Consider the following 23,244-nt stretch of genomic DNA (forward strand, 5'->3'; position numbering starts at 1 on the left):
AGCCTAAAACCCCAACCCACCTATGGAGAATGTTCTGCTGGGCCCATTTCTCTTCCTATCTTCCTCCTGGTCTGGACAGCTCAGAGTTCTGAACAATAACAAGCACTCTGCATAAATGCCTCCAAGTTTTCCTTAGATTCCAGTAGATTTCTGATTTCCTGAAAACAACCCAGGTCTGGGGATTTGGCTCTGTGTACAGTACTTGCCTTGATGCATGTGGCCCTGGGTTCCATCCCTAGAATGGTCTCAAGAGCACCACTGGAGTGCTACTCAAGTACAAACTAGGAGTAGCTCCTAGCACCACTGGGTGTGGCTCCCCAAATCAAAAACCAAATAACAGAAAAGTTTAAACAGACACAATTTCATTGGGGGCGGAGGGATGACACACTTGTAACACTGAGGGGCTACTCCCAGCTCAGTGCCCTGGGCATACTTCTGGCAGGGCTCAGAGGACTGTATACCACTTTGGAGACTGAACCCAGGTCCCCTGCATGCAAAGCATGTGTTCAACTCACTGATCTATGTCTCCGGCCTCAGGCCAAAAATTGCCTTTGAAAAAAAGGATACAGCCCAATATAACACATGTCACCAGAGTGGAGCTCAGAGGAAGGAAAACAAGCTTTTATTTCAGTTTTATTTGTTTTTTTCTTGGGCCATACCCAACCCTGCTCAGGGAGACCCCTTCTGGTGCCATATGCAGCATCAGGGATGGAAGTAGAATCAGCTGTGTGCAAGGTAGATACCTTACCCCTGTACTATCTGTTGATCCAAAAGCAGGCGAGTGCTGCTGCCAGTAGCTTGTCTCTAGTTACTCAAGTATGAGGTGGCATAAAACCGGACAACACTGTCAAAGAGAAAAGTCTACAAAGCAACACAAAGCATATTCGCAGGCTGCATACTGGTCCTGGATGCAGTCAGAGCCTTTAGAGTCAACATCCGACAGGACTCCCCAGATCTTGTTCTTGACCTGGAAAGGTCAGCAGGGGAATCTGCCCTGTCATTGAGGACCCATGTGAGAAATTGGCTATGCAGCTATCATGGGAAGAAGCCTGAATGCCACAAGACACCTCTGTCCCCTCTCAGGAAACCTTGGGGGCCAGCCCTGCTGGCACAGAAAGCTTGCAGAGGGGGCAAGACTGGGGAGAAACAAGACATATTGGGGCCAAGGAGAGAAGCCTAGAGAAGCAAATGGGAGCCCCAGGTTCTATCCCTGGTACCGTACAGTTCCCTAAGTTCACTAGAAACACCCAACCAACCTCCCAAGTCAGGAGCAATCCAGGCACTAAAAAACAAAAACTGAAAAAAAGAACCAAAACAAAACCCACCAAACTACATAAAAACCTTAAAGCATTCCCAATCTATTTCCCATTTCAAGACAGAACTTCTGTTTTTTCTTTTACCTGAAATTTTCAACTAAGGGTTGGTCCATAAATGATCGTGGGCAGCGAAAAGCTACCACGCCTCGAGACAGCAGCTGACCAGCCACGTCAGGGTGCAGGTTTTTACCAGAGAGGTCTAAGGTTTGCCACAGAGACTCGTCGAACCTGGGAGAGAGTGGACATGCCAGTTTGGTAAATCCAGGGTACTGTTACTCCAACACAGAGAAGGGAGGGCACTTGTTGCTTAATTGCTCTGAGGCAAATTCTGTAGAAGCCTTTACTTTGGCAATACAATAGGATATTCTTATATATCAGCCTAACATAATTCTGCTGAATGTTTCTTGGTCCTATCAGGGATAAGTTTTCAATGGTACCATTATTAAAATAACCAGGATACAGAAAGCAGAGAATAAAACTCCAGCATTCATTAACTTTATGATTTTTGTTGTTGTTGTTTTTTGGGTCACACCTGACAGCGCTCAGGGGTTACTCCTGGCTCTACGCTCAAAAATTGCTCCTGACAGGCTCGAAGGACCATATAGGATGCCGGGATTCGAATCATTGTCCTTCTGCATGCAAGGCAAACACTCTACCTCCAGGCTATCTCTCCGGCCCAACTTTATGATTTTTTTTTAACTTTTTAGGTTCACCCCTGACTAGGAGAAGAGGCTTGAAATGTACTAAATTATGATCTCACCTGCCATTTTTTTAGCATTAACAGATGACCACAACAACCCTAAATGGCACATATATAACTCCATTAGCACTCTTATTAGGCAATCTGGTGATACGATATCTATTTGGAGAAAGAAGTCATAGTTCTAATGAATAGCAATAATCGTTTTGTTTAAAAATATAGATTTTTGGAGCCGGAGAGATAGCACAGGGGGAGGGCGTTTGCCTTGCAAGCAGCCGACCCAGGACCAATGGTGGTTCGAATCCCAGCATCCCATATGGTCCCCCGTACCTGCCAGGAGTGATTTGTGCAGAGAGCCTGGAATAACCTTGGGTGCCACCGGGTGTGGCCCAAAAAACAAAAACAAAAACGAAAAGTATTTTTGACCCCTGAGTGCAAAGCCAGGAATAACCCCTGAACACCTCGGGTGTGGTCCAATCCCCCCCATCTCCACCAAAATCTGTATTTTTTACATGTACATAAATAGGCACATGTATATAAACTAATGTGAATGAGAAAATGTTACTTAGCTTTTACAAAGTGCTCATGAAACAAAAAGCATCAAACATTTTAAGTTGCAAAATAAGCTTTAATGTCCAGGTTAACAACAACAAAAGAAAACGTGACATTAAGTACAGAAGGGACTATTTTAGTTTTGGGGCTATCTTGTTTACTGAGTTTAGTTGGCCTCTATGCTTCTTCCCATCTAATTTGCTGTGCTCCTACTGTGCTGTTAGGACTGGGAGATCTGGAGTTGTTGCTCTAGGAACTCCAGGATCTACAGCAGTAAACCAATGAGTTTCAGTGGCTTGGTCTGCCTTACATCTCTTCTGAGATCAGTGGTGAAGATGGGCCAATGCTTACAATGGTGGTGGCTGTGGGTGGTGGGTGACAGCTGGGGAGAGACTGCCCAGCACCACTCTGAGAAAAGACCAGTTTTCAGCCGGAAAACCGGTGTGCTTGGAATTTTCCTTCAATTTGGTGTCTCTCCAGTGATTAATGGTAAAGCAGTGAAAATGGGCCATATAGTTTGCATGGTGTCAGATGTGGGATGTTGGTGCATCTGCCAGGGCTTCAACAAGAGCGAGAGCTCTTCCCAACTCCCTCTTCAGGGCGCCCCAGAGTTTTCATCCTGAAGACCAGAGTACCTATGAGTTTTAATAGCTTGGTTTACATCTCTTTCAAGGCACTGGGCTGATGTTTCTATGGCAGCGACTGGGATGCAGCCCTAACCACTCATAAGGGAAACTAAATCCCCTTTCCTCCTCAACATATACAAAAAAGGCTGAAAAAATACTCACGCCAGGTGATACCATCTCTTGCAAACACTGGATATCTTCAACAGTTCAGGGAGGCAGAGGCAGGAAAAGATCCCCAAGAGCAGCTCATCCGGGAGGGAGTCCCAAGACACGCCTGAGAGGAAAGGGCAGAGTTTTTGGTCATTGTTCCTTAGGAGATAAAGGATAGCTGGATCATGTTCAGCCTACAAGGAGAATTCAGACAAAATGTGACGACTCAGCTTCAGAATTCTTCTGCTCACACATTTCCCCTGCACATCCTCTCACAGCCAAGAGAAGCAGGAAAACCCTGGGTGCCTTCCCTGACATTCTTGTCCAGCTTGCCTGCAGGCCAAGACTTAGAAAGAGCTACATTCTCACTCTACAACAAAAATATCAGCAAGTGCTCAACTGCTATTTTACTAAAAAATGGACACCACCAGATAGCAAAGTAGGCTCCCACCACCACTTTATTCCCTTCTTTATGTAGGGAGAACCACAACTAGCAGTTATTATCAATTCAGTCGCAGGGTTCACTAACAGTAGTGCTTGGGGGACCATGTGATACCAGAGATAGAATGCTGCAAAGCACAAACACTAAACCTTTGAGCTCTCTTCCTGACACCAAAAAAAAAAAAAAAAGCTAGCTTTATTTCCACACAAGCAAGGCTGGGGCCTCTTAGGACTGACCAGTCTTCCTATTTGTAAAATGACACAGTTGAAGGCACCAATCTCAATAAATACTCTGGAGCATGTAATTAACATACCAGTGATAGAAGTTGGGTGTAAGCCCTGCTTGTGCCCAATAGACTCATTGGGAGATGAGTAATAAGTCAACACTCGATCCTAACACCTAGAGCTGTGACTTACTTAAGCCTGGAAGAATCTGGCATATAAGGGGAACAGAGGAGCCAGAGGCCATGGGTACACCAGTGATCTGGGAAAGTGGTATAGCTATATAGACAAAGCACAGATTCAACAACACTAAAAACATGAGATCTCACTAAAAACCATCAAACTTGGGAATGTGCCTGGCATGGTGGCAAGTACAAAGATGGGGAAGTGCAAGATGGAGCATTGGCACACTGGTGGAGAGAAGCTGACATGGATGTTGGGATTGATGTTGGAATATCATATGCCTAAGACTTAACTGAAAAGTTAAGGGCTTTTCAGAAAAGCACACAGCCCTTGATACGTAGCCTACACTGCCCCAGTTTATTTATGCCCTTAATGTCTACACTGCCCCAGTTTATTTATACTATCTGCAGGACAGGAAACCTATGTCAGTAACTTCACCCACAGGACATCACCTCTTAAATGGCAGAAGTAAGAGGCCCACTTGGAATCCTAAACTTGGATTCCAGCCAATGGAGCAGCTCTGGGAAGAACTGTTTCCAGACCTCAAGACAACAGAGGAGACTGACTGAAGGCTGGCCACATGGTCACAGGCACCGTGGTGGAGGTATAGGCATTGCCAAGGAAGAGCAGGGCCTTGTGACTGTCCAGACAATAAGACTGAAGACAAAAAAAAAAAAACCCTACATAAGAAGCAGATCATGTCCTTTATCTTGTCCAACAATGGTCTTTGAGGCAGGGGAGGAGTTTTAGGAGAAGAACCAACTAGGGCAAAAGTGACAAAGTCACACAGGTAGGAAGTGGCAGAATAGGAACACCAACCCAGATCTGACTCCAGATCGCATTTCTGGGTGGAAGTCTGGAAGGCTGGAGTTTGAGTTGTTTGGTTTTGTTTTTGGGTCACACTTGGTGATGCTCAGGGTTTATTTCTGGCACTGTAATCACGATTCCCTCCTGGCAGTGCTCCATGCGATGCCAGGATGGAATCCACAATGGCCGCACACAAAGCAAGAACCCTACCCGCTGTATGATCTCTCCAGCCCCAGTTTATCACGTTTTGATAGGGAGGAGCATGATTTGCTATGTAGAGAGAAGTCAATCTGAGCTAAGGAGGGTGGTGGTGGAAGGGAGAGGAGTTGAATCAAGAGCCAGCAGCGGGCAAAGTCTATGAGAAGGTGTAAGAGCAGAATGTAACTGACTCAAGGGCCTCTGAGAAAGGGGTGTCCAGAGCTTTAACTTGGCTGCTGGTGTAGCAGATGGAACGGAAGCCTGTCGTTCTACAGCCGCTCAAGTGGCTGCAATCCAGGCTTTGGATATGCTTAATCTAATTTTACTTGCCATATTAAATTCTCTAAACATCAGCCATCTGTTTCCTGGATTCTTGACTCACCACTCCCAAAGTCTGATGGTTGGATGAGAAAGTCCAACTGGATCTGCCTTGAAGGTCCTACAGCCGTGCCCAGCAGGGAATTAAGCCTGAGGTCTCCAACAGCTAAACATCTTGTGGGAGGTTTCCATTTTTGCAAGGTGCAAACTGGTCAGATTTGCAAGCTGCTGTAGCTTTCCCTTCTGTCACCCCAATTTTCACTTAATTCTCAGGTGAAAATCTATTCTCAGCTTCTATAACCTCTTTCCCCACCTATGCTGCTTGAACTGCTGAAGAGATGGCCTGTTGAAGAGTCTCTCATACACTCAGGCTCTTCCAAAGTGGATGATACCATTCCTTGCATTCAATGATGCAGGTAGGGATGCAAATGAGGGGCACTTTCTACTTTTTACTTAAAGAGATAGATATTCAGAGGACTTTTGAGGAATTGCTTTTCTGCAAAGAGTGCAGCAGTCTAAGTAAATTTGAGAATCTCTACATTTGCTCTTTGCAGGACTCATCTTATTCGACATTCATTTCACAAAGCATCACCAAAGCGAAACTGCAAATTGAGCTAGGGAGAAGCTCAATAAGCAGACGAGGTGTCTTGAGTACAGGAGGCACCCAAGGATTTCCAGGAATGACCTCAGGGCACGAACCAGGAGGACCCCTGAGTTCTGAGTCTGATCCATTGCAAGTGTGGTGTGTGTGTGTGTGTGTGTGTGTGTGTGTGTGTGTGTGTGTATACATAAAGGTTGTTTTTGAAGTATACATGATCAAATTATACTTGTAGAATAAGCAGTTAATAGTGTTCACACCTGTTTTTTTTAAGGCTGGTGGTGGTTTAGGCCAATGATGACTAACCTTTTTGAGGCTGAGTGCCCAAACTGCCGCACAAAACCAAACAATTTCCTCAAAATGCCAGCCCGTCCTCCCAATGGCCAATCTGGCCCTGTTGCCAGGTGAGCTGCAAAGCAGACATCGGCATACTTGCCTCCCGCCACGCCGCATATCTTAATTGCGGACCTTCCCACGTGCCAGCTGCAAGGCCTTCACGTGCCACAGCTGGCACGCGTGCCAGTGGTTCACCATCTCTGGTTTAGGCCATATCCATGAAGTTCTTGGGGCTTATTCTTGGCTAGGTACTCAGGGATCACTCCTGATAGGGCCCAGGTGACCATCTGTGGTGCCAGGGAACAAACTTGGGTCAGCTTCCTGCAAAAGAAGGACCCTACCTACTGTACATCTGGCTAGTCCATTGCTCACTTGTTTGTAATAATAATTCATGTCCCTTTCCTCAAAAATTACAACAGATTCTGCCATGTAAGTTTCCCTTATCTCCACCAATCATAAAGAGAAAGCAGGACTAGTAATTCTCAGCCTTCATGCACTTGTGAACACCTGTGGCCCACAGATTAGCCACTGAGAATCATTGCTGTCATGTAGAGCATGAAACTAGGGAGCCACAGGTAGGCCACAGAAACCAGAGGAAGGAAACACATTCAGAGGAGCCAGGGTTAGGAAGAGCTGAAATACTCATGAGACATGGCAGTTTAGGTGTTTACAGCCAAATGGGTAAAACTACAAAAACCAAACCAAAAACAGAGGTCGTTAGTGACTCTTCAGTCCAGCACTAGGTATTTTTAAGAGATTTGCTTAGCCTTTGGGATAGGAGGAGTAATTAGAAAATCATGAGCATTGGAACTTGAAGAATGGTATTGAATCTGTATTATACCCATGATAGCTGGGTTTTTTAGCTTATGTATGTTCATTTTCTGAGAAAGGTACCCCAAAAATATCTGATCAAAGAATCAAAAAATGAAGAAAAGGGTCAAAGAAAAATGCCTGGGGAGGTTTCCAGGAAGGCTCCAGTAGAGCTAAGTTTTGGAAGCTTTAGGCTTAAATTCCTGGGTGAGTCACAGCATTAGTGTAGTCTGATCAGCACTGTTTTAAAGAATGAAAATAAGAATCCAATTACAGAGATCTTAAAAATAAGCCTTATTTCTGTGAAATTTCAGATTCAGATTGAATGAACTGTAATGTACATTGCATGTAATGTATATATGTAATGTATTACGTTATCAATATACTATACATATTATTTCTTACTGTTATAAAGCAAAACTGAAAGGGAAATGTTTGTCTGGAGGTATTAAAAAGACCACCAGGTAGAAAGAAAGACTTGTTGGATCATAATCTCAGGAATTCTGTACTTTGAACATAGTCCTATGGGGTTATCAGTAGTGCCATATTGAGAACAACTGTGGGATCTGGAATGTCAAGCAATTGTAAAGTTAGGAAGAGCTGACCAAGAAAAACCTTTAATGTGCTCCAGCAGCCTCCCTTGCTGGAGGCAGGGGACTGGAGAGGCATCTGATGACCATGAACACAATGAATTGCCTTCCTTCTGCCCATTACTGACCTCATCACTGGGCCATTTCCTCCCAGCTCCTTCCTCCTACACACCCCAGGGTCCATCGGACCTATCCTGGCAGGGCTAAATGAATAGGATTTAGTCAGCAGATGTGAGCCTGGCTTGGGGCCTGCAGGGAGAGACTGCTGAGTGCAGAAGAAAATCTCACAACCCAAAGCCACTGGCATCAGAGCACCACATAAAGCAGGTGTGGCCATTCCCCACTAATCCCTGCAGCGCTATTAGCCACCTGCCTGCACAACTGCGAGCAAAACTCACTGGAATGTAATCAGACCACACTGGAGGCCAAGGGACCCTCTAACTATCTGCCTCTCATCCTGTATCACTGAATCCACCCAAGTGGACCTTATAGAAAATAGTAGTGAACCTATATTGAATCTAGAGTGTCTAGCTCCACAAAGTATAATTATTATGACTGGGGCCAGGAAGGTAACCCAGTGGGTAAAGTGCTTACATCGCAATGAGTATCAATCCTCAGCATCACATGGTCCTGAGTGCAGTTATGAATGTAGGGTAGAATCTTAAAAATTGAAAAAACAGGGGCCAGAGCGGTGGTGCAAGCAGTAAATTAATCTGACTTGTGCGCGCTAGCCTAGGACTGACTGCGGTTCAATCCCCCGGCATCCCATATGGTCCTCTAAGCCAGGAGCAACTTCTGAGCGCATAGCCAGGTGTAACCCCTGAGCTTCACCAGGTATGGCCCAAAAACCAAAACAAAAAACAAATAAAATAAAACAAATGGAAAAGCAAAAACAAAAAGAATGCACTAACAAAATATATTATGAGTGTCCTTCCATGCCATTGTTAATTAGAAATTAATTGGAGCCAGAGTAACAGCCAGTGGGGAAGCGTTTGATTTGCACAGGGCCAATCCAGGTTCATTCCGAGGCAATCCATTATGGTCCCTTAAGCCTGCCAGGAGTGATTTCTGAGTGAGCATAAAGCCAGGTGTAACCCGAGCACTACCAGGTGTATGCCCCCTTCATAAAAAAATAAAAACAAAAAACAAACCAAAACCAACAAAAAGAAATCAACATCAAAGTCACTTTGTTTTTGTTTTTGGGTCACACCCTGCAGCTAATTGGGTTAATTGGGAGGAGGAGAGCCAATTTTAACAATCTAGACTCAATGATTTGACCATTTTGCAGCTCCCCTCTCTTTTCTTAAGACTCAACATCGAGAGGAACAGGAAGATGCGGCACAACCAGTGGAAAATCTTGGATGCCTTCTGCACCCGAAATGGTTGAGGTCACTGGCATGCCATGCCCTCTGACCCAGAAAGGACTTTGGGCTTGAACTTCTTACCTGTTCATGTACAAACTAGCAATCCTCCTCTTGCAATTATCTCAAAGGACAGGAATTATCACTCAATCTCTTATTTCCAACTTGCCTTGCTTTAAAAGATAACTTTTTTTTTTTTATCTCCACCTGTGTGTGGTTGTGGAAAGGCATGTAGCAATTTACACCCCATGCTGAAAGCTATATGCACTGGACAAAAGAATTAAAATCTGTTCAGAATCTGTTCATGTTAGCAGGAATTGGTTCAGTAGCAAAATGCCAGCCAGGGTTAACCTCCAGAGAGAAGTATTCAGCTGCAACTTTTGAATGCAGCTTTTGCATGCATTTTTTAAAATGCATTTTTTTGATCAGACTAACAATATGAAGGACAAAAGAAGAAAGAAATTTGTCTCTAAAAGAAGCTTCAGATATTTTATGCGTGAAATTCACTGGGTTTACTCTCCGGATGCCTGCTGTGTGCCAGGCAGCACAGAAAGAGTTAACATTATTATGTATACTCTATTATTTAATTTCCCAGCAGAGTCTCACTCTATTTCACACAGAAACTAAGACACTGGATTGCTCAAATAAAGACAGTCAGCAGCAGAACTGGAATGCAAAGGCTGGTGTGGCTTCCTCAGGATCTCTTAACTGCCTGCCTAAATCAATGTAACTCCTGGTGGAAATTCCCAGACCACACTTGAAGGACTAGTTTCTAAAGAAAGAGTCAAAAACCTTTCGGAATCAGGGCTAGGGAAATTATTTAGGTTGTAGGGCACATGCCCGGCATATGCAAGTGCTTCAGTTGAATCACTAGCACTACATGACCTTCCATCACTGCTGGCTGGGGCCCTGGTGGCATCCCCCTAGCCCCAATTCCACTATCTCTGGGCAACTGTAAACTGTGAGGTCTATGTTGAAGGGCCACTGTAAAGAATAAAATAACAACAGAAAACCCAAGATTTTCCTAAAACAAAATAAGCAAGCAACCAATGAACTCTTGCGAAGTGAAAGCCAGATGGAGGAATTTAGGAATAGATTTATTTACCTGGGCTCTGCAAAATGCCATCTTTGTTTCTTAAATGTGTTGACTTTTCTGCCTCATGACTAGTTTCAATTCAAACTGTTTCAATTCATGTTCTTCTAAAAACAATGCCAACAGCAGCCTGTTGGATTGATAGTAATGCCAGACTCTATCCAGAATCTGACCACCATGTTACCACCATGCCCCCATATTGAACAAACAAGTTAGTTTTCTTCTCTCAATGCTCCACTATATAGCTTCAGTATCAACAGAACAAAGTGGTCTTTTTTGTTGTTTTTGGGCCACACCCGGTGACCCTCAGAGGTTACTCCTAGCTATGTGCTCAGAAATTGCTCCTGGCTCAGGGGACCATATGGGACACCGGGGAGTTAAATTTGTCTGTCCTAGGTTAGTGCTCCAGACCAAAAAGTCTACCAAAAGTAGACTTGTTAAAAGTCCTATCACAACACACCATTACCCCAATTCTCCACTACTTTTCCCACTGCTCATTCTATTCTTGACTCAGCAACCTCCTTGCTGTTTCTTGAATAAATATTACATGATTCTGCTTCATGGTCTTTACACTGATCTTTCCCTCTGCTTAGGGCACTTGCTCTCCTTCAAAGTATTCACACAACAAACACTCCCACTTCACTTATACCTTTGCTAACGGTAAGGCTTCCCATCAATGCCCAATTAAAAAATGTAATCTGGTGGCCTAAGCGATAGTACAGAGAATAGGGTGTTTGCCTTGGACATGGTTAACCTGGGTTTTGATCCCTAGCACCCCAAAGGGTCCTGAGCATTGCCAGGAGTGATCTCTTAGCACAAACAGGAGTCCTGGGCTAAGCCCTGAGAACAGCTGGGTGTGATCCCCCAAATCAAAAACAAACAAACAGCAGCTCAGGGGTAGAAGCTATGGTTTAGTGATAGAATATAAGCCTCACACAAGCACACATATGTGGGCCTAAGTTTCACGCCATGACATAGCAAGAATAAATAAATATAATGATAAAAATAAATGCAGTAAAATGACAACCTGACTTCCCACTCCAGCACTTCTGAAAGCATTTGGCTTTGTGTTTTGGCTGTGTGTTGCTGTAGCATTCTCACTTTCTCCCTTACTGCCTACCGATAGTGTGTACCGTCTCCATGCTCTCATCAGAAGCTCCATGAGGGTAGGTCACCAATGTTTGACTCACTGCTATAGCCCCAACACCAAGAGGTAGCACATTGAGTGGCCTTAGCAAATATTCACTAAAGTAATGTTTTAAAGACTTAATAGTGTGAAAAATTGATGAGTCTAAGCCAGTGGTTGGCAACCTTTTTTTTCAACTGAGCCAAATCTCGCCAAAACCACGATTTAAATTTATTTTGAGAGCCACATGGGGTGCGCACTGACAGAGGCTAGGAGCAGAGTCCTGACTCCTGGAGCAGCTGCTGGCACACAGAAGAGCCAAATTAAAAGTGGAAAGAGCCACATGTGGCTTGCGAGCCACAGGCTGTCGACCACTGGTCTAAGTCAATGTGCTTTGATACCCTACGGCTGAGTAAGGACTGATTCATTTACCTTCTTGAGGCTTAATGAGGGGACTGATAGGGGACACAGCAGATAAATAAAAGGGCGGGGAGCACATGCTTCATATGTGCAAGTTTGATCCCTAATTTCTCCAGATAATACCTGGTGTAACCCATGGCCCCTGTGTATCCAGTGGCTAGTACCCAGCCTTGAGTGGAACTATACCTCAGAGACTGCACAAAAATGTCTCACACACACTTACAAGGTCTATATTCCAGTCGACTCTTGTACTGCAGGATGGATCTGGGAAGCATTAGATTGCAATTAGGAATCCCTATCAAGAGATAATGGGAGCTTGAAACATTATTTAGGAGAGGAAGTAAAGTTTCAGTGATTGAACGGACACTGGGGGATGGTGGGGATATGCATGAACTTAAAGGTTTTGCTTTGGGCAACAGAACAGATAAGACAGCAGTCAGGGAGATTGAGCATGCCAGAAGAATTCCATGTGCATGCTGTGTGTTGGGGGGAGGGGTGAAGTTTCCTCCTGCTAGTTAGCTTAACATTCACAGTCCTTTGACGAATAACTAAAGTGACTATTGCAAAAAGCCCTCCCAGGACTGCAACTCAGTGGAATTTAAACAAAAATTATCCAAAAGGATCACACTGTTTATGTTCTCATCTATCAGTGGTCTGCAGTGGCCTGTGAGAAGGGAGATTAGCCTCTAAGGAAAAAGGCAGGAATGTCTTCTAAGGAAAAAGGGAGGAATGTCTTCTCACAGATTAAAATTTTATAGGAGGTGACACTCAATTACTCAGTAAAAAAAAATAAATACCTACTAAGATTACTGTAGACCTCAAAGATAGGGCTCCATTTCTCTGGAATTAGGCAGTTTTTAAAAGGTGCCAAATTTTTATTTTGCCAAACAAAAATAGTTAAACTATCCTTTATGTGAGTCTTACCTGGACAGTTCTCTCGATTTAGCTTAGGTCTTCGGATGATCACAAAGTCCTTGTCACTCGCTTTTTTCTTCAGTCGTTTTTGTGGGGGACTAAGGCTTGAGAGCAATTCTTGGGGAATGTTCTCACTGTCCGCCTCCTCTTTCTCCAGGGTGGAGACTCCCATGCCTGACAACAGTTCAGAAGACTTGCTCGAGTCCCATCCCCACGTAAAACTCGTGGCAACGTTGCTACCCTGGTCGGGAATCTCCTGTAGGTGTTTCCTGCGGGAATGCACAATAGGCATTGTTCTCAGAAAGAAATTCATAGTAATTCCAAGGTAAAGCCTACATGACTTACCGTTTGTGCATTGCAGAATTCTCACAGCGACTAACAGAACTGCTTGTGTTATTTTTAACTTGTTGACAGAATGACAGAATGAGACAGTGAAAGAGAGTGAGAGTGAAAGACTGAGAGAGAGAGAGAGAGAGAGAGAGAGAGAGAGAGAGAGAGAGAGAGAGAGAACAACTCCGAAAAGGCTTCTGCCTGAGACCATGCAGAAGGCCTCAGGAATTTCTGAAAGCGGAGGGAACGAAGAGACAAGGAAAGAGGAAGGCAAATCATACCGTGATTGGAATCAGCAGGGAAAGCTCGACAGAAAAACCAAATAAAGCCGCACCCCGATCACAGCACTGAAACTTCCATCCATCCGTCCGTCCGTCCATCCATCCATCCATCCATCCATCCATCCATCCATCCATCCATCCATCCATCCATCCTCGCCTTCCCGGAGGAGATAAGCAAGAAATCAATCATCCAAAATTACAGCAGGAGAATGGATTAAGAGAAGGTCTCGGAGAATCGAAGCAGCTCATTCCCGTGCGGCTGCTCCCGGGTGCCCTCGGCTTACCTGTGCATGGCGACCACCGGTCAGGGGCTCAGAGGCGCGTGCATTAATCGCAGAACTCCTCTCGGCTTTGCCAGCTCCCCTTTTGGCGCGCGGAGACTCGCAGCGTGGCCTCCCAGCCCTCCCCGGCGGCCGGACCCGCGAACTCTAGCAACGTTCCATCCTCCCGGCGCGCGCGCACCACTTCTCCTCCCCGCTCTCCCGGCGGCCGCCGTCCGGGCGCCCGTGGCCTGCCGGGAATCGTAGTCCCCGCTCCGCCTCGCCGCACCTCTAAACTACCCACCAGCCACCGCGGCGGCGGGCTCGGGGCGGGACCGCCCAGGCCGAGCCCGGGGTGGGGGCGGCGGGAGGCGGAAGTGGGCGGAGCTCCGGCTGGCTGGGAAATGTCAGCGTCTTGACGGCTCGGCCTGGCCCGGGGAGCCGGAGGGAGGCCTTGTGGTCCCGCCACCTCCGCGGCTCGCGCGGACCGGCCCTCGGACGCCGCCTTCGCCGGCCAGGTCGGGCTCAGGTGAGGCCGAGGCGGGGGGAGGCCGCGCGAGGCGAGGGAGGCTCCGGGGTGGGACGGAGGCCCGAGCGCGGACGGCGACGGAGCTGCGACCCCGACGGACACTGCCCGGAGCCCCGGACACGGCCCGGCCGGTGGGTGAGGCCCGCGGTGGCCGCCGCCCGGAGGGAGCTGTGTCTCCCGGCGAGGGCGGCCCCTCGGACTTGGGACCGTGGGCCGGAACCGTCTCCGCCCGCTGAGCTCCGGAGCTGCCACCGAGCCGGCTCCAACGCCTGGGAGGGGACCGTCGGTCGCGTTTATATGATGTTGGAGGTGCTGGAGGTGCAGGGCAAGGTTGTGTGTGTGTGTTGCATGCCTGTCTGTCTCTGCTGTGTGCTTGTCCGCTTTACGGTACTGGTGATGTTTGTTTATGGTGCAGGGCGTGTGTGTGTGTGTGTGTGTGTGTGTGTGTGTGTGTGTGTGTGTGCTCTATGCTACGGGGGGGGGTGGCCTGGGCGAGGTGTGTGTCTTTGCTTTAGGTGTCGGGAGTGCCTGGCTAGGTGTGTGTGTGTGTATGTTGCATGCCTGTCTGTCTCTGCTATGTGCTTGTCCGTACTGGTGATGTTTGTTTATGGTGCAGGGCTACTTAGTGTGTGTGTGTGTGTGTGCTTGAATGAGCTTTATATGATGTTGGAAGTGCAGGGCAAAGGCTGTGTGTGTGTGTGTGTGTGTGTGTGTGTGTGTGTGTGTGTGTGTGCGTGTTGCATGCCTGTCTGTCTGCTTTGTGCTTGTCCGCTTTACGGTACTGGTGATGTTTGTTTATGGTGCAGGGCTAGTTAGTGTGTGTGTTGTGCTTGTCTGCTTTATGGTACTGGAACTGTAGAACCATGGTGTTCGTGTTGTGTGTCTCAGATTTATGGTGTGGGTGGGGGCTGGCACGGGTGCATGTACATCTGTGTGTTGCGTGGCCCTCCATTGTCCCGTTTCTTTCTTTCCACCGATGCGTGGGGTTGGTTTCGTGGTTGCTGCCTAAAAGCTTTATGCTCTCAGCCTTGTCTCTGCCTGAAAGAGTTTGGAGGCCGCGAGAGTCAGGGACGCATCCCATTGCACGTAAGAGGATGGCCATGATTGAGTGAAATCTACCGTGCAGGGGACCACAGAATAACGACCACCTGTATTCCCCAGCACGGGGTGGCAGCTGGGCGAGGAGTGAACCCAGCCCCACTGGAAATGGAGAGGATTTATTTACCAAGTTCGAAGGAGTACAGGCCGCGCCATCACAGATAGTAATGCAACCGCAGCTTTCTATTGCTGCCTGCCTCTGCCTCTGTGTTTCTTTTAAGAAGAGAAGATTCACCATGTCCTTGCTTGAAACGGCCACCCTGGCCCACTCTGTGCTTATTTCAGGCTTTTGCTTGACTAACATGCTGTGGGAACCTTTAGTTCACTCTTGAAAGTAGCTGAGATTGGGTCATGGGTCTTTGGGTCAGTTCTTCTTCTTCTTCTTTTTTTTTTTTTTTTTTTTTGGTTTTTGGGTCACACCCAGTAACGCTCAGGGGTTACTCCTGGCTATGCGCTCAGAAGTTGCTCCTGGCTTGGGGAACCATACAGGACACCGGGGGATCGAACTGCGGTCCGTCCTAGGCTAGCGCAGGCAAGGCAGGCATCTTACCTCTAGCGCCACCGCCAGGCCCCTGGGTCAGTTCTTCAACTGATTGATTCGGATTGAAGCTGGTTAGTTGGACCCAGGAGAAAGCAGTTACTGGGGTATACCGCTCCCTTCAAATTGAACTCTTTAGATTAAACTAATTTTAAACAACAAAGGTTACTATCTTTTTCTAGGAAAGTGAACAAGACAGGGAGCAGTAAACAAATGGAGGAGAAAAAGAATAAGCAAGAGAAGAATATGTAAAATGCCAAGAACAAAATGAAGTTTATAGATATAAAAGTATTGGGGAAAATGGGTTGGAGTGATAGCACAGAGATAGGGCGTTTGCCTTGCATGTGGCTGACCCCGGTGTCCCATATGGTTCCCCAAGCCAGGAGCGATTTCAGAGCTAATAGCCTGAGCATCACCGGTGTGGCCCAAAAGACAAAAAGGAGTATTGGGAAAAGACTGCTTCCAGTATGTAGAAAGTCTAATAGGTGGGATAATTCTAAATTCTTGTTTTGTTTTATTGCTCAGGGGTTGCTCCTTCTCTGAGCTCAGAAATCATTCCTGGCGAACTTAGGATCATACAGGATACCTGAAATCGAATCTAGAATGTCCCCATGCAAAGCAAATGTCCTACCTACTGTCCTAGAACTCCTGCCCTAACGATTCTAAATTAAAGGCAAGAAATATCTTCTACCAGGATTTATCCAGAGTTATCTGAGAGTTAAGATGCAGTTCTAGTTCTCAAAATAGTTGGAGTTTCTGGATAGATAGACCAAGTTCCTCATAAAGAGCCTGAGAAGTTTGTAAATAAAAATCTTCTAATACTAAAATAGATATTTCACTAAGTTGCGCTAGTAGCAGAAGTAACTTTAGTTTGCTAAAATGAGAATTTCCGAGGCTGGGAAGATGTATGAGTAGGGCACTTGCCTTGTAGAATCTATCCTGAGCATCCCATTTGTCCCCAAGCCTACTAGGAGTAACCCCTTAGTGTGGCCCAAAACCAAAAAAAAAAAAAAAAAAGAGAACATACACATATTTCTTCTAATTATAGCCTAACATTTTTTAAATTTATTTGTTACATTGTAAGGAACCATCGAAGTTCTTGTGATTCTTATTATAGAGATTGCAGTCTGGTCTTTTCAAGAACTGCAGGGTGATTGCTACTAATGAGGAGTATTTTATTCTACTGATTAGTTAGTTAAAATCATTTACTCTAACACAGCACACCTCATGTTAGGCTTTTTCTCTCCTCACCCCAGTTTGTTTTTGGGCCATACCCTGATGTTCCTAGGAAAAATCCCTGGCTTTAAACTCAAGGATCACTCTTAGTGAGGATCAAAGGACTGTGAACTGGAATAAGTAAGGAGCAAGGTAAGCGTCTACACTTGCTGCACTGCTGCTCTGGCCCCCAAGTACTATTATCATAAGAGTAATATGTTTTTAGAAGTAGAATTACTAGATTGGTTTCTCAAATTAATTACATTTCTTTTAAATCTACAAGTTGCATTGGTGCAACCATTTTCTAGCAATTACTTTGGAAACTTCCGATGGAACCCAAATTGACTTTCTAAATTAGGAAAGTACCATTCAGAATAGCAAGAATGTAATTTGTTATCAATAGTCAGTTTTTGAGCCCAAGAGGGTCAAAAAGGACTTTCCAGAAGGACCGAAAAATTATCTTCGTAAATGTACTTATGAGTTTGTGCTGGTTTGCTCTTTTTTTCTTCTACCTACCCAGCTATTATACTTTAAGTGTTCTTTATGAGAATCAAATATAGCAGATTCTGTGTAGCATTTGGATTTAATCTTTTGTTTGTTTCAAATTTAATTTTGGGGATCAAAATAGAGTTGCACAGTTTCTTCTGCATTAATTTTAAAGTAAGGCCTTAATTCTAGGCAGCTTAGTAGTCTGTGATTTGGAGCAAGAGAGAGGCAAGAAGTGAAGATTTCTTCCCTGGTTCTAACTTACTGTTCTCTATATAACTGTTGCTATGTAGACTAGTTTATTATTATCCTATTTTCTTTTTTTTTTGTTTTTTTTTTTTGTTTTGGCTTTTTGGGCCACACCCGGTAATGCTCAGGGGTTACTCCTGGCTATGTGCTCAGAAATCGCTCCTGGCTTGGGACTCTTGGGGATCAAACGGAGATCTGTCCTAAGGAGATCCATCCTAGTTTAGTGCGTGAAAGGCAGATGCCCTACCGCTTGTGCCACTGCTCTTGCCCCTCATTATTATCCTTAAGTAATGGCTCAGTACCTACAAAGTAAAAATGATTCATTTAAATTCTGTATTAAAGACTGCTTTCTTCAATTCTTTTTAAATATATCTAAAGAATTACTTAGATAATATTTCTTATTCTCTATAGATTATGAACCAAAAAAAAGGTTTTAGGTGATTTAATTGTTTGAATGAAGTTTTCTGAACCAGAAAAGATCTTGTAGTACCTTAACTGTGAGACAAGGTTGCTAGTCCAGATGCTATAGTTTGCAGCCCAGGTCTGCCACTCCCTGATTGTGGGAATGTAGATATCTGCCCCTTTCTCTGCCATTTTCTCCTCTACTAAACAAGGACCCTAATAGTCCTTTCTAGATTGTGAGATCTTATTTGATAAAGTGAGCTAAATGATAGCACTGTATACTAAAGGCTAGCTGTTCCTGTTTTGAGAATTATTTGTTAGTAGGAAGGATTCTGAGTTTTGTTTTTTGTTTTGTTTTGTTGCCATACCTGGCAGCCCTCTGGGGTTACTCCTGGCTCTGCACTCAAAAATCACTCCAGGCAGGCTCTGGGGACCATTTGGGATGCTGTGGATTGAACCTGGAAAGGCCACATGCAAGGCAAACACCCTACCTGCTAGGCTAGAAGGAGTCTGCTGTAGACGTGTTGCGTCTCAGCAATTCTTGTGGGTCATAGTACTTCCACGAGAGGAAAACGAGTACACTAGTGGATGAATATGAAATATGAAATAACGATACCACACGCAGTATATGTGGGGTCAACACATTTCTCGCAAATATGTGACAAATTTAATCTTCAGGCAGGGGAGTATATAAAGGGAAAAAGAGGCAGTCATAACATGAAAGGAATGCAATGTACATTGTTTCTTTCAAAGTACAGCAACTATCAATGTACATTGTTTGATTTTAGAACAAATACACATAGCTTTAGGTGGTTTGTAACCTTAGAATAGAATAGGTTTCAGTTAAGAGTCAGAGGATATAAGGAAGGCTAATTTCTTACATATCAAAGTAGAACCTAGCCCTATGTGTCATTACAGATGTAAATTAAGGGATAGCAGGAATCCTGGTTTTCTTCCTAATAACAAATATCCTTAACCTGAGGGAAATAGTATTCTAGCTAGGGGCTAAGACCCACTTCCTATGATCTGGTAATACAAAGAGATAAACTTATGAAAGGGGTACAGAATAATACCTAGTAAAATAGCCTAATTCTACACTGGCCAAACCTGTTTGTTAGCAGGTATACAAAGTGACAGGGATAGTCCCTGAGGCAGTCATTCTGCTGTGGTGCTTAAAGGCAAGGCGAGAAAACCATTGTCTTGAAGATGCTAAGTTTTGACTTGGCCTTAGGAAGCAAATAGGCTGACAGAAAGAGAGGTAGCTGGCTTGGACTTTGAGTTGCAAATATACTTAGCCAGCAGGGAACTTCTAGCAGTTTTCTTTGGTACTGAAATTTCTTTATGACTGCAGGATAACTAAGGCCAAATTTCTGTAGTTAGCAAAGGAGACAAAATCAAATAAAGGAAAAGAGAAATATAATGTCACAGCCATGTCAGAAATATAGTCAGTAATCCACACAGGGGTTATGATTGACTTCTCCAATGCGCCTTCTGGCTGAAATATTTCTTGGGAGGAAAATTAGGCACTGCACCAGGAAAGCCAAAAGACACATCTGGAGTGTGCCTCCCTTGATAATGGAGACATGCATGCTGCATGCCTTAACAGGAGTCTTAGTTTTATTCTCCACCAAAATGAGTATTTTTTTGTATTTGAAATTATTAAGAATTTGTGTGTGTGTGTGTGTGTGTGTGTGTGTGTGTGTGTGTGTGTGTGTGTTGTCACACTCTGGAATATAGTTCACTTGGTTAGTTTTCCATCTTAGCTCAGCTCATTTTTGAAAATACTTTTAAAAAATATCATGACTTTTTCTCTTCAGTAATTGCTAACACCCCTAAAACCACATCTGGAGAAGCAAGAATGATAGTACCAGCTGGTTGGGCATTTGCTTTACACATGAGTGACCCAAGTTCCATTCCCTGGCACCCCTACAGACCCTCAGGCACCACCAGGAGTGATCCCTGAGTGCAGAGCCACGAGTAAACCCTGAACATCACTGAGTGTGGCCCAAACCCTGCCCACCAACACCTCACCCCAAAATACTCCCAGGTAAATTGAGTTTGAGACCCCTGGACTAGAGTATTCAGAAAATGCTCCCCAGATCTACAGTCAGTTAATATATGATAAAGGGGCAAGAAATGCAAAATGGAGCAAAGAAAGACTTTTCAACAAGTGGTGTTGGGACAACTGGTCAGCCACTTGCAAAAAAATGAACTCAGACCCTCATCTAACACCTGGCACAAAGGTCAAATGCAAATAGATTAAACACCTTGATATCAGACCTGAAACCAAAGGTATATAGAACAACACTTAGGTAAAATACTCCATGGCATTGAAACTAAGGAGGCATCTTCAAGAAAGAAACAGCATTTCCAGACAAGTTGAAGCGGAGATACACAAATGGGACTATATTAAGCTGAGAAGCTTCTACACCTCAAAGGAAATAATGCCTAGGATACAAAAGCCACCCATAGAATGGGAGAAGCTATTCATCCGATACCCATCAGATAAGGAGCTAATATCTAAGATATACAAGGTATTGACAGAACTGAACAAGAAAAAAACACCTAACCCCATCAGAAAATGGGGAGAAGAAATGCTCTATATCACTAATCATCAGAGAAATGCAAATCAAAAAAACAGTGAGGTACTATCTCAACCAGAGAATTGCACACATCACAAAGAACAAGAATAATCAGTGCCAGCATTGATGTGGGGAAAAAGGAACTCTCATTCACTGTTGGCGGGAATGCCGTCTAGTCCAGCCCTTATGGAAACAATATGGAGATTCCTCAAAATACTGGAAATTGAGCTCCCATTTGATCCAGCTATACCACTGCTAGGGATATGCCCTAGGTCTAGGATCTCAGAAGCACAATACAAAAATCCCTTCCTTATTGCAGAGCTATTTATAATAGCCAGACTCTGGAAACAACCAAGATGCCCTTCAACAGATAAATGGCTAAAGAAACTGTGGTTCATATACACAATGGAATATTATGCAACTGTCAGGAGAGATGATGTTATGAAATTTTTCTATACTTGGGTGTACATGAAATCTATTATGCTGAGTGAAATAAATCAGAGTGAAAGAGATAGACACAGAATAGTCTCATCTATGGGTTTTAAGAAAAATTAAAGACATTGAAATAATTCCCAGAGTTTAGGGCCTGAAGGACCAGCTCAAGATATGAAGCTCACCACAAAGAGTGAGTGCAGTTAGAGAAATAACTACCCTGAGAACTATCATAACAGTGTCATTGAGTGAGGGATGACAGAAAGCCTGTCTGGAATACAGGTAGGGGGTAGGGAGGGAGGAGATGGGGGCATTGGTAGTGGGAAGGTTGCACTGGTGAAGGGGGGGGGGGTGTTCTTTTTATGACTGAATCCCAACTTCAATCATGTTTGTGATCACGGTGTTTAAATAAAGATATTATTAAAAAAAAAAGATTTTAAAAAATAGGGACCAGAGCAGTGGTGCAGTGCATAAGGCATTTTGCCTTGTGAGTGCTAGGATCCCCCAGTGTCACATATGATCCTCTAAGCCAGGAGTGATTTCTGAGCGCATAGCCAGGAATAACCTCTGAGCATCACCAGGTGTGCCCCAAAAACAAAAAAAAAAAAGAGAGAGATTTTTCCATTGTTAAATAGTTCAACAGGTTGGACTTTTGACCTTTCATGTGGCCAACCTGGGTTTGAACAGCAGCATCTTATATGGTCCCCTGATCAGCGTCAGGAATGACTTGCTTAGCATTGCTGGCTGTGACTCAAAAACAAAACAAAAAAAAATTAAAAATAAAATTTTCCATTTTCTAAGTGTGGTTAACCTGAAAGCATTATAAACATAAAATACTCAGGAAACAGTACTCTAAATCAATAATATTAACAAGCTCATTATGAAAGACATTTGAAGGTAATGTTATAAAATATTTGATGATAGAATTTCAAGTATATAAAATCTTCAGAACTAATATTGGTACCTTCTGCTTGCATTCCTGGTCAAAAAAAACAAAAAAAAAACCAAAAGGCTAATCTTTGTTCTTTTATCAGTGCTCTGTTTTCTGTTTTATTTTTCCCCTTCTCATTGGTATTCTATTCTTTTATTATATTGATAGGTAAAATTATTTGTTTCTTCTCTTTTTCCTTTTGACTTTACTACACTTCACTTAATTAAATCAAGTTCCTTCTGTTCTGGTATAAATGGCAAAATTTCAACCGCTTATACAGATTATTAATATTTCAGTGTATAAGTGTGCCAGATATTCTTTAATCACATCAATAGGGACTTTTCAGTTGCTTTTGTATATTTTTAGCTATTGTGGATAATGCAGTAAATACTGGGATGCATAACTTGCATTATGGTAATGTAAATATTTTCATAGAATCTGAAATTTGAACATGTAAGTAGTAATTAGGAGCGGAGTTTAAAATTTTTCCACTTGTAATATATTAATGAACAGTTTTGGAGATGGTAGTAATTGTTTTAGATTGTTTTAGATCAATTGTTTTAGATCAGCAATAATGAAAAAATAAAATAGGAAGTTTGCCCTCTCAAGTTCATGTTCTCCCTTAGACATGTATCTTTGCTAGCTTTTTCCACTCTGGAAAAACCCATATTCTCTCTTGATCTTGTATTCCTCCATTTTTCTCCTGTCACTTCTTTCTAAGTAAATTTTGTTCAATAAAAACTTATCTTGCTTCAAGCTGCAATAATTGAAATGTACAAAGGAATAGAAACTACTTCAACAATATAAAAATAGTGAAGAAAACAGTATACTAAGTGTAATTTTTGTTTGTGGTATTCTGTCTAGGGTTTTTTCTTAAATTAGGCTGTTAAAATATCCCCACTTTCTTTTAATGCCTTGTTTTGATTAGAGATGTATGTTGAAGTATTTTATGATCCTGCCCTATTTTATTTTATTGGGTTACATCGCAATCTTTATTCTCTATATTAAGATTCTGATCAGATCCTTGAAATGCTGTAATTAATCCATGGATTGACAAAACGGTTTAAAGTTGATTTTACAAAGGTGAAATGTAAATATTGCTTTTAGTTACTAGAGAGGTCAATTACTTTATTAGAGTAAGGATCTATC

At 43.7% G+C, this 23,244-nt stretch overlaps 1 protein-coding gene across 1 annotated transcript in view; it reads right to left on the minus strand.

Annotated features, from left to right (window-relative positions):
- Nucleotides 1-13,054, minus strand: part of SKP2 (S-phase kinase associated protein 2) — a 30,078-nt gene extending 17,024 nt beyond the window's left edge. Inside the window, exons 1-3 of the mRNA XM_049769037.1 lie at nucleotides 12,772-13,054; nucleotides 3,357-3,468; nucleotides 1,401-1,544 (exon numbers count right to left, since the gene is read on the minus strand). Coding sequence (XP_049624994.1) covers nucleotides 1,401-1,544; nucleotides 3,357-3,468; nucleotides 12,772-13,054 — 539 coding nt within the window. The remainder of the gene's footprint in view (nucleotides 1-1,400; nucleotides 1,545-3,356; nucleotides 3,469-12,771) is intronic.
- Nucleotides 13,055-23,244: the final 10,190 nt, after the last annotated feature.

The sequence above is a fragment of the Suncus etruscus genome, chromosome 2 (genome assembly GCF_024139225.1).
Source record: "Suncus etruscus isolate mSunEtr1 chromosome 2, mSunEtr1.pri.cur, whole genome shotgun sequence".
Classification (NCBI taxonomy): domain Eukaryota; kingdom Metazoa; phylum Chordata; class Mammalia; order Eulipotyphla; family Soricidae; genus Suncus; species Suncus etruscus.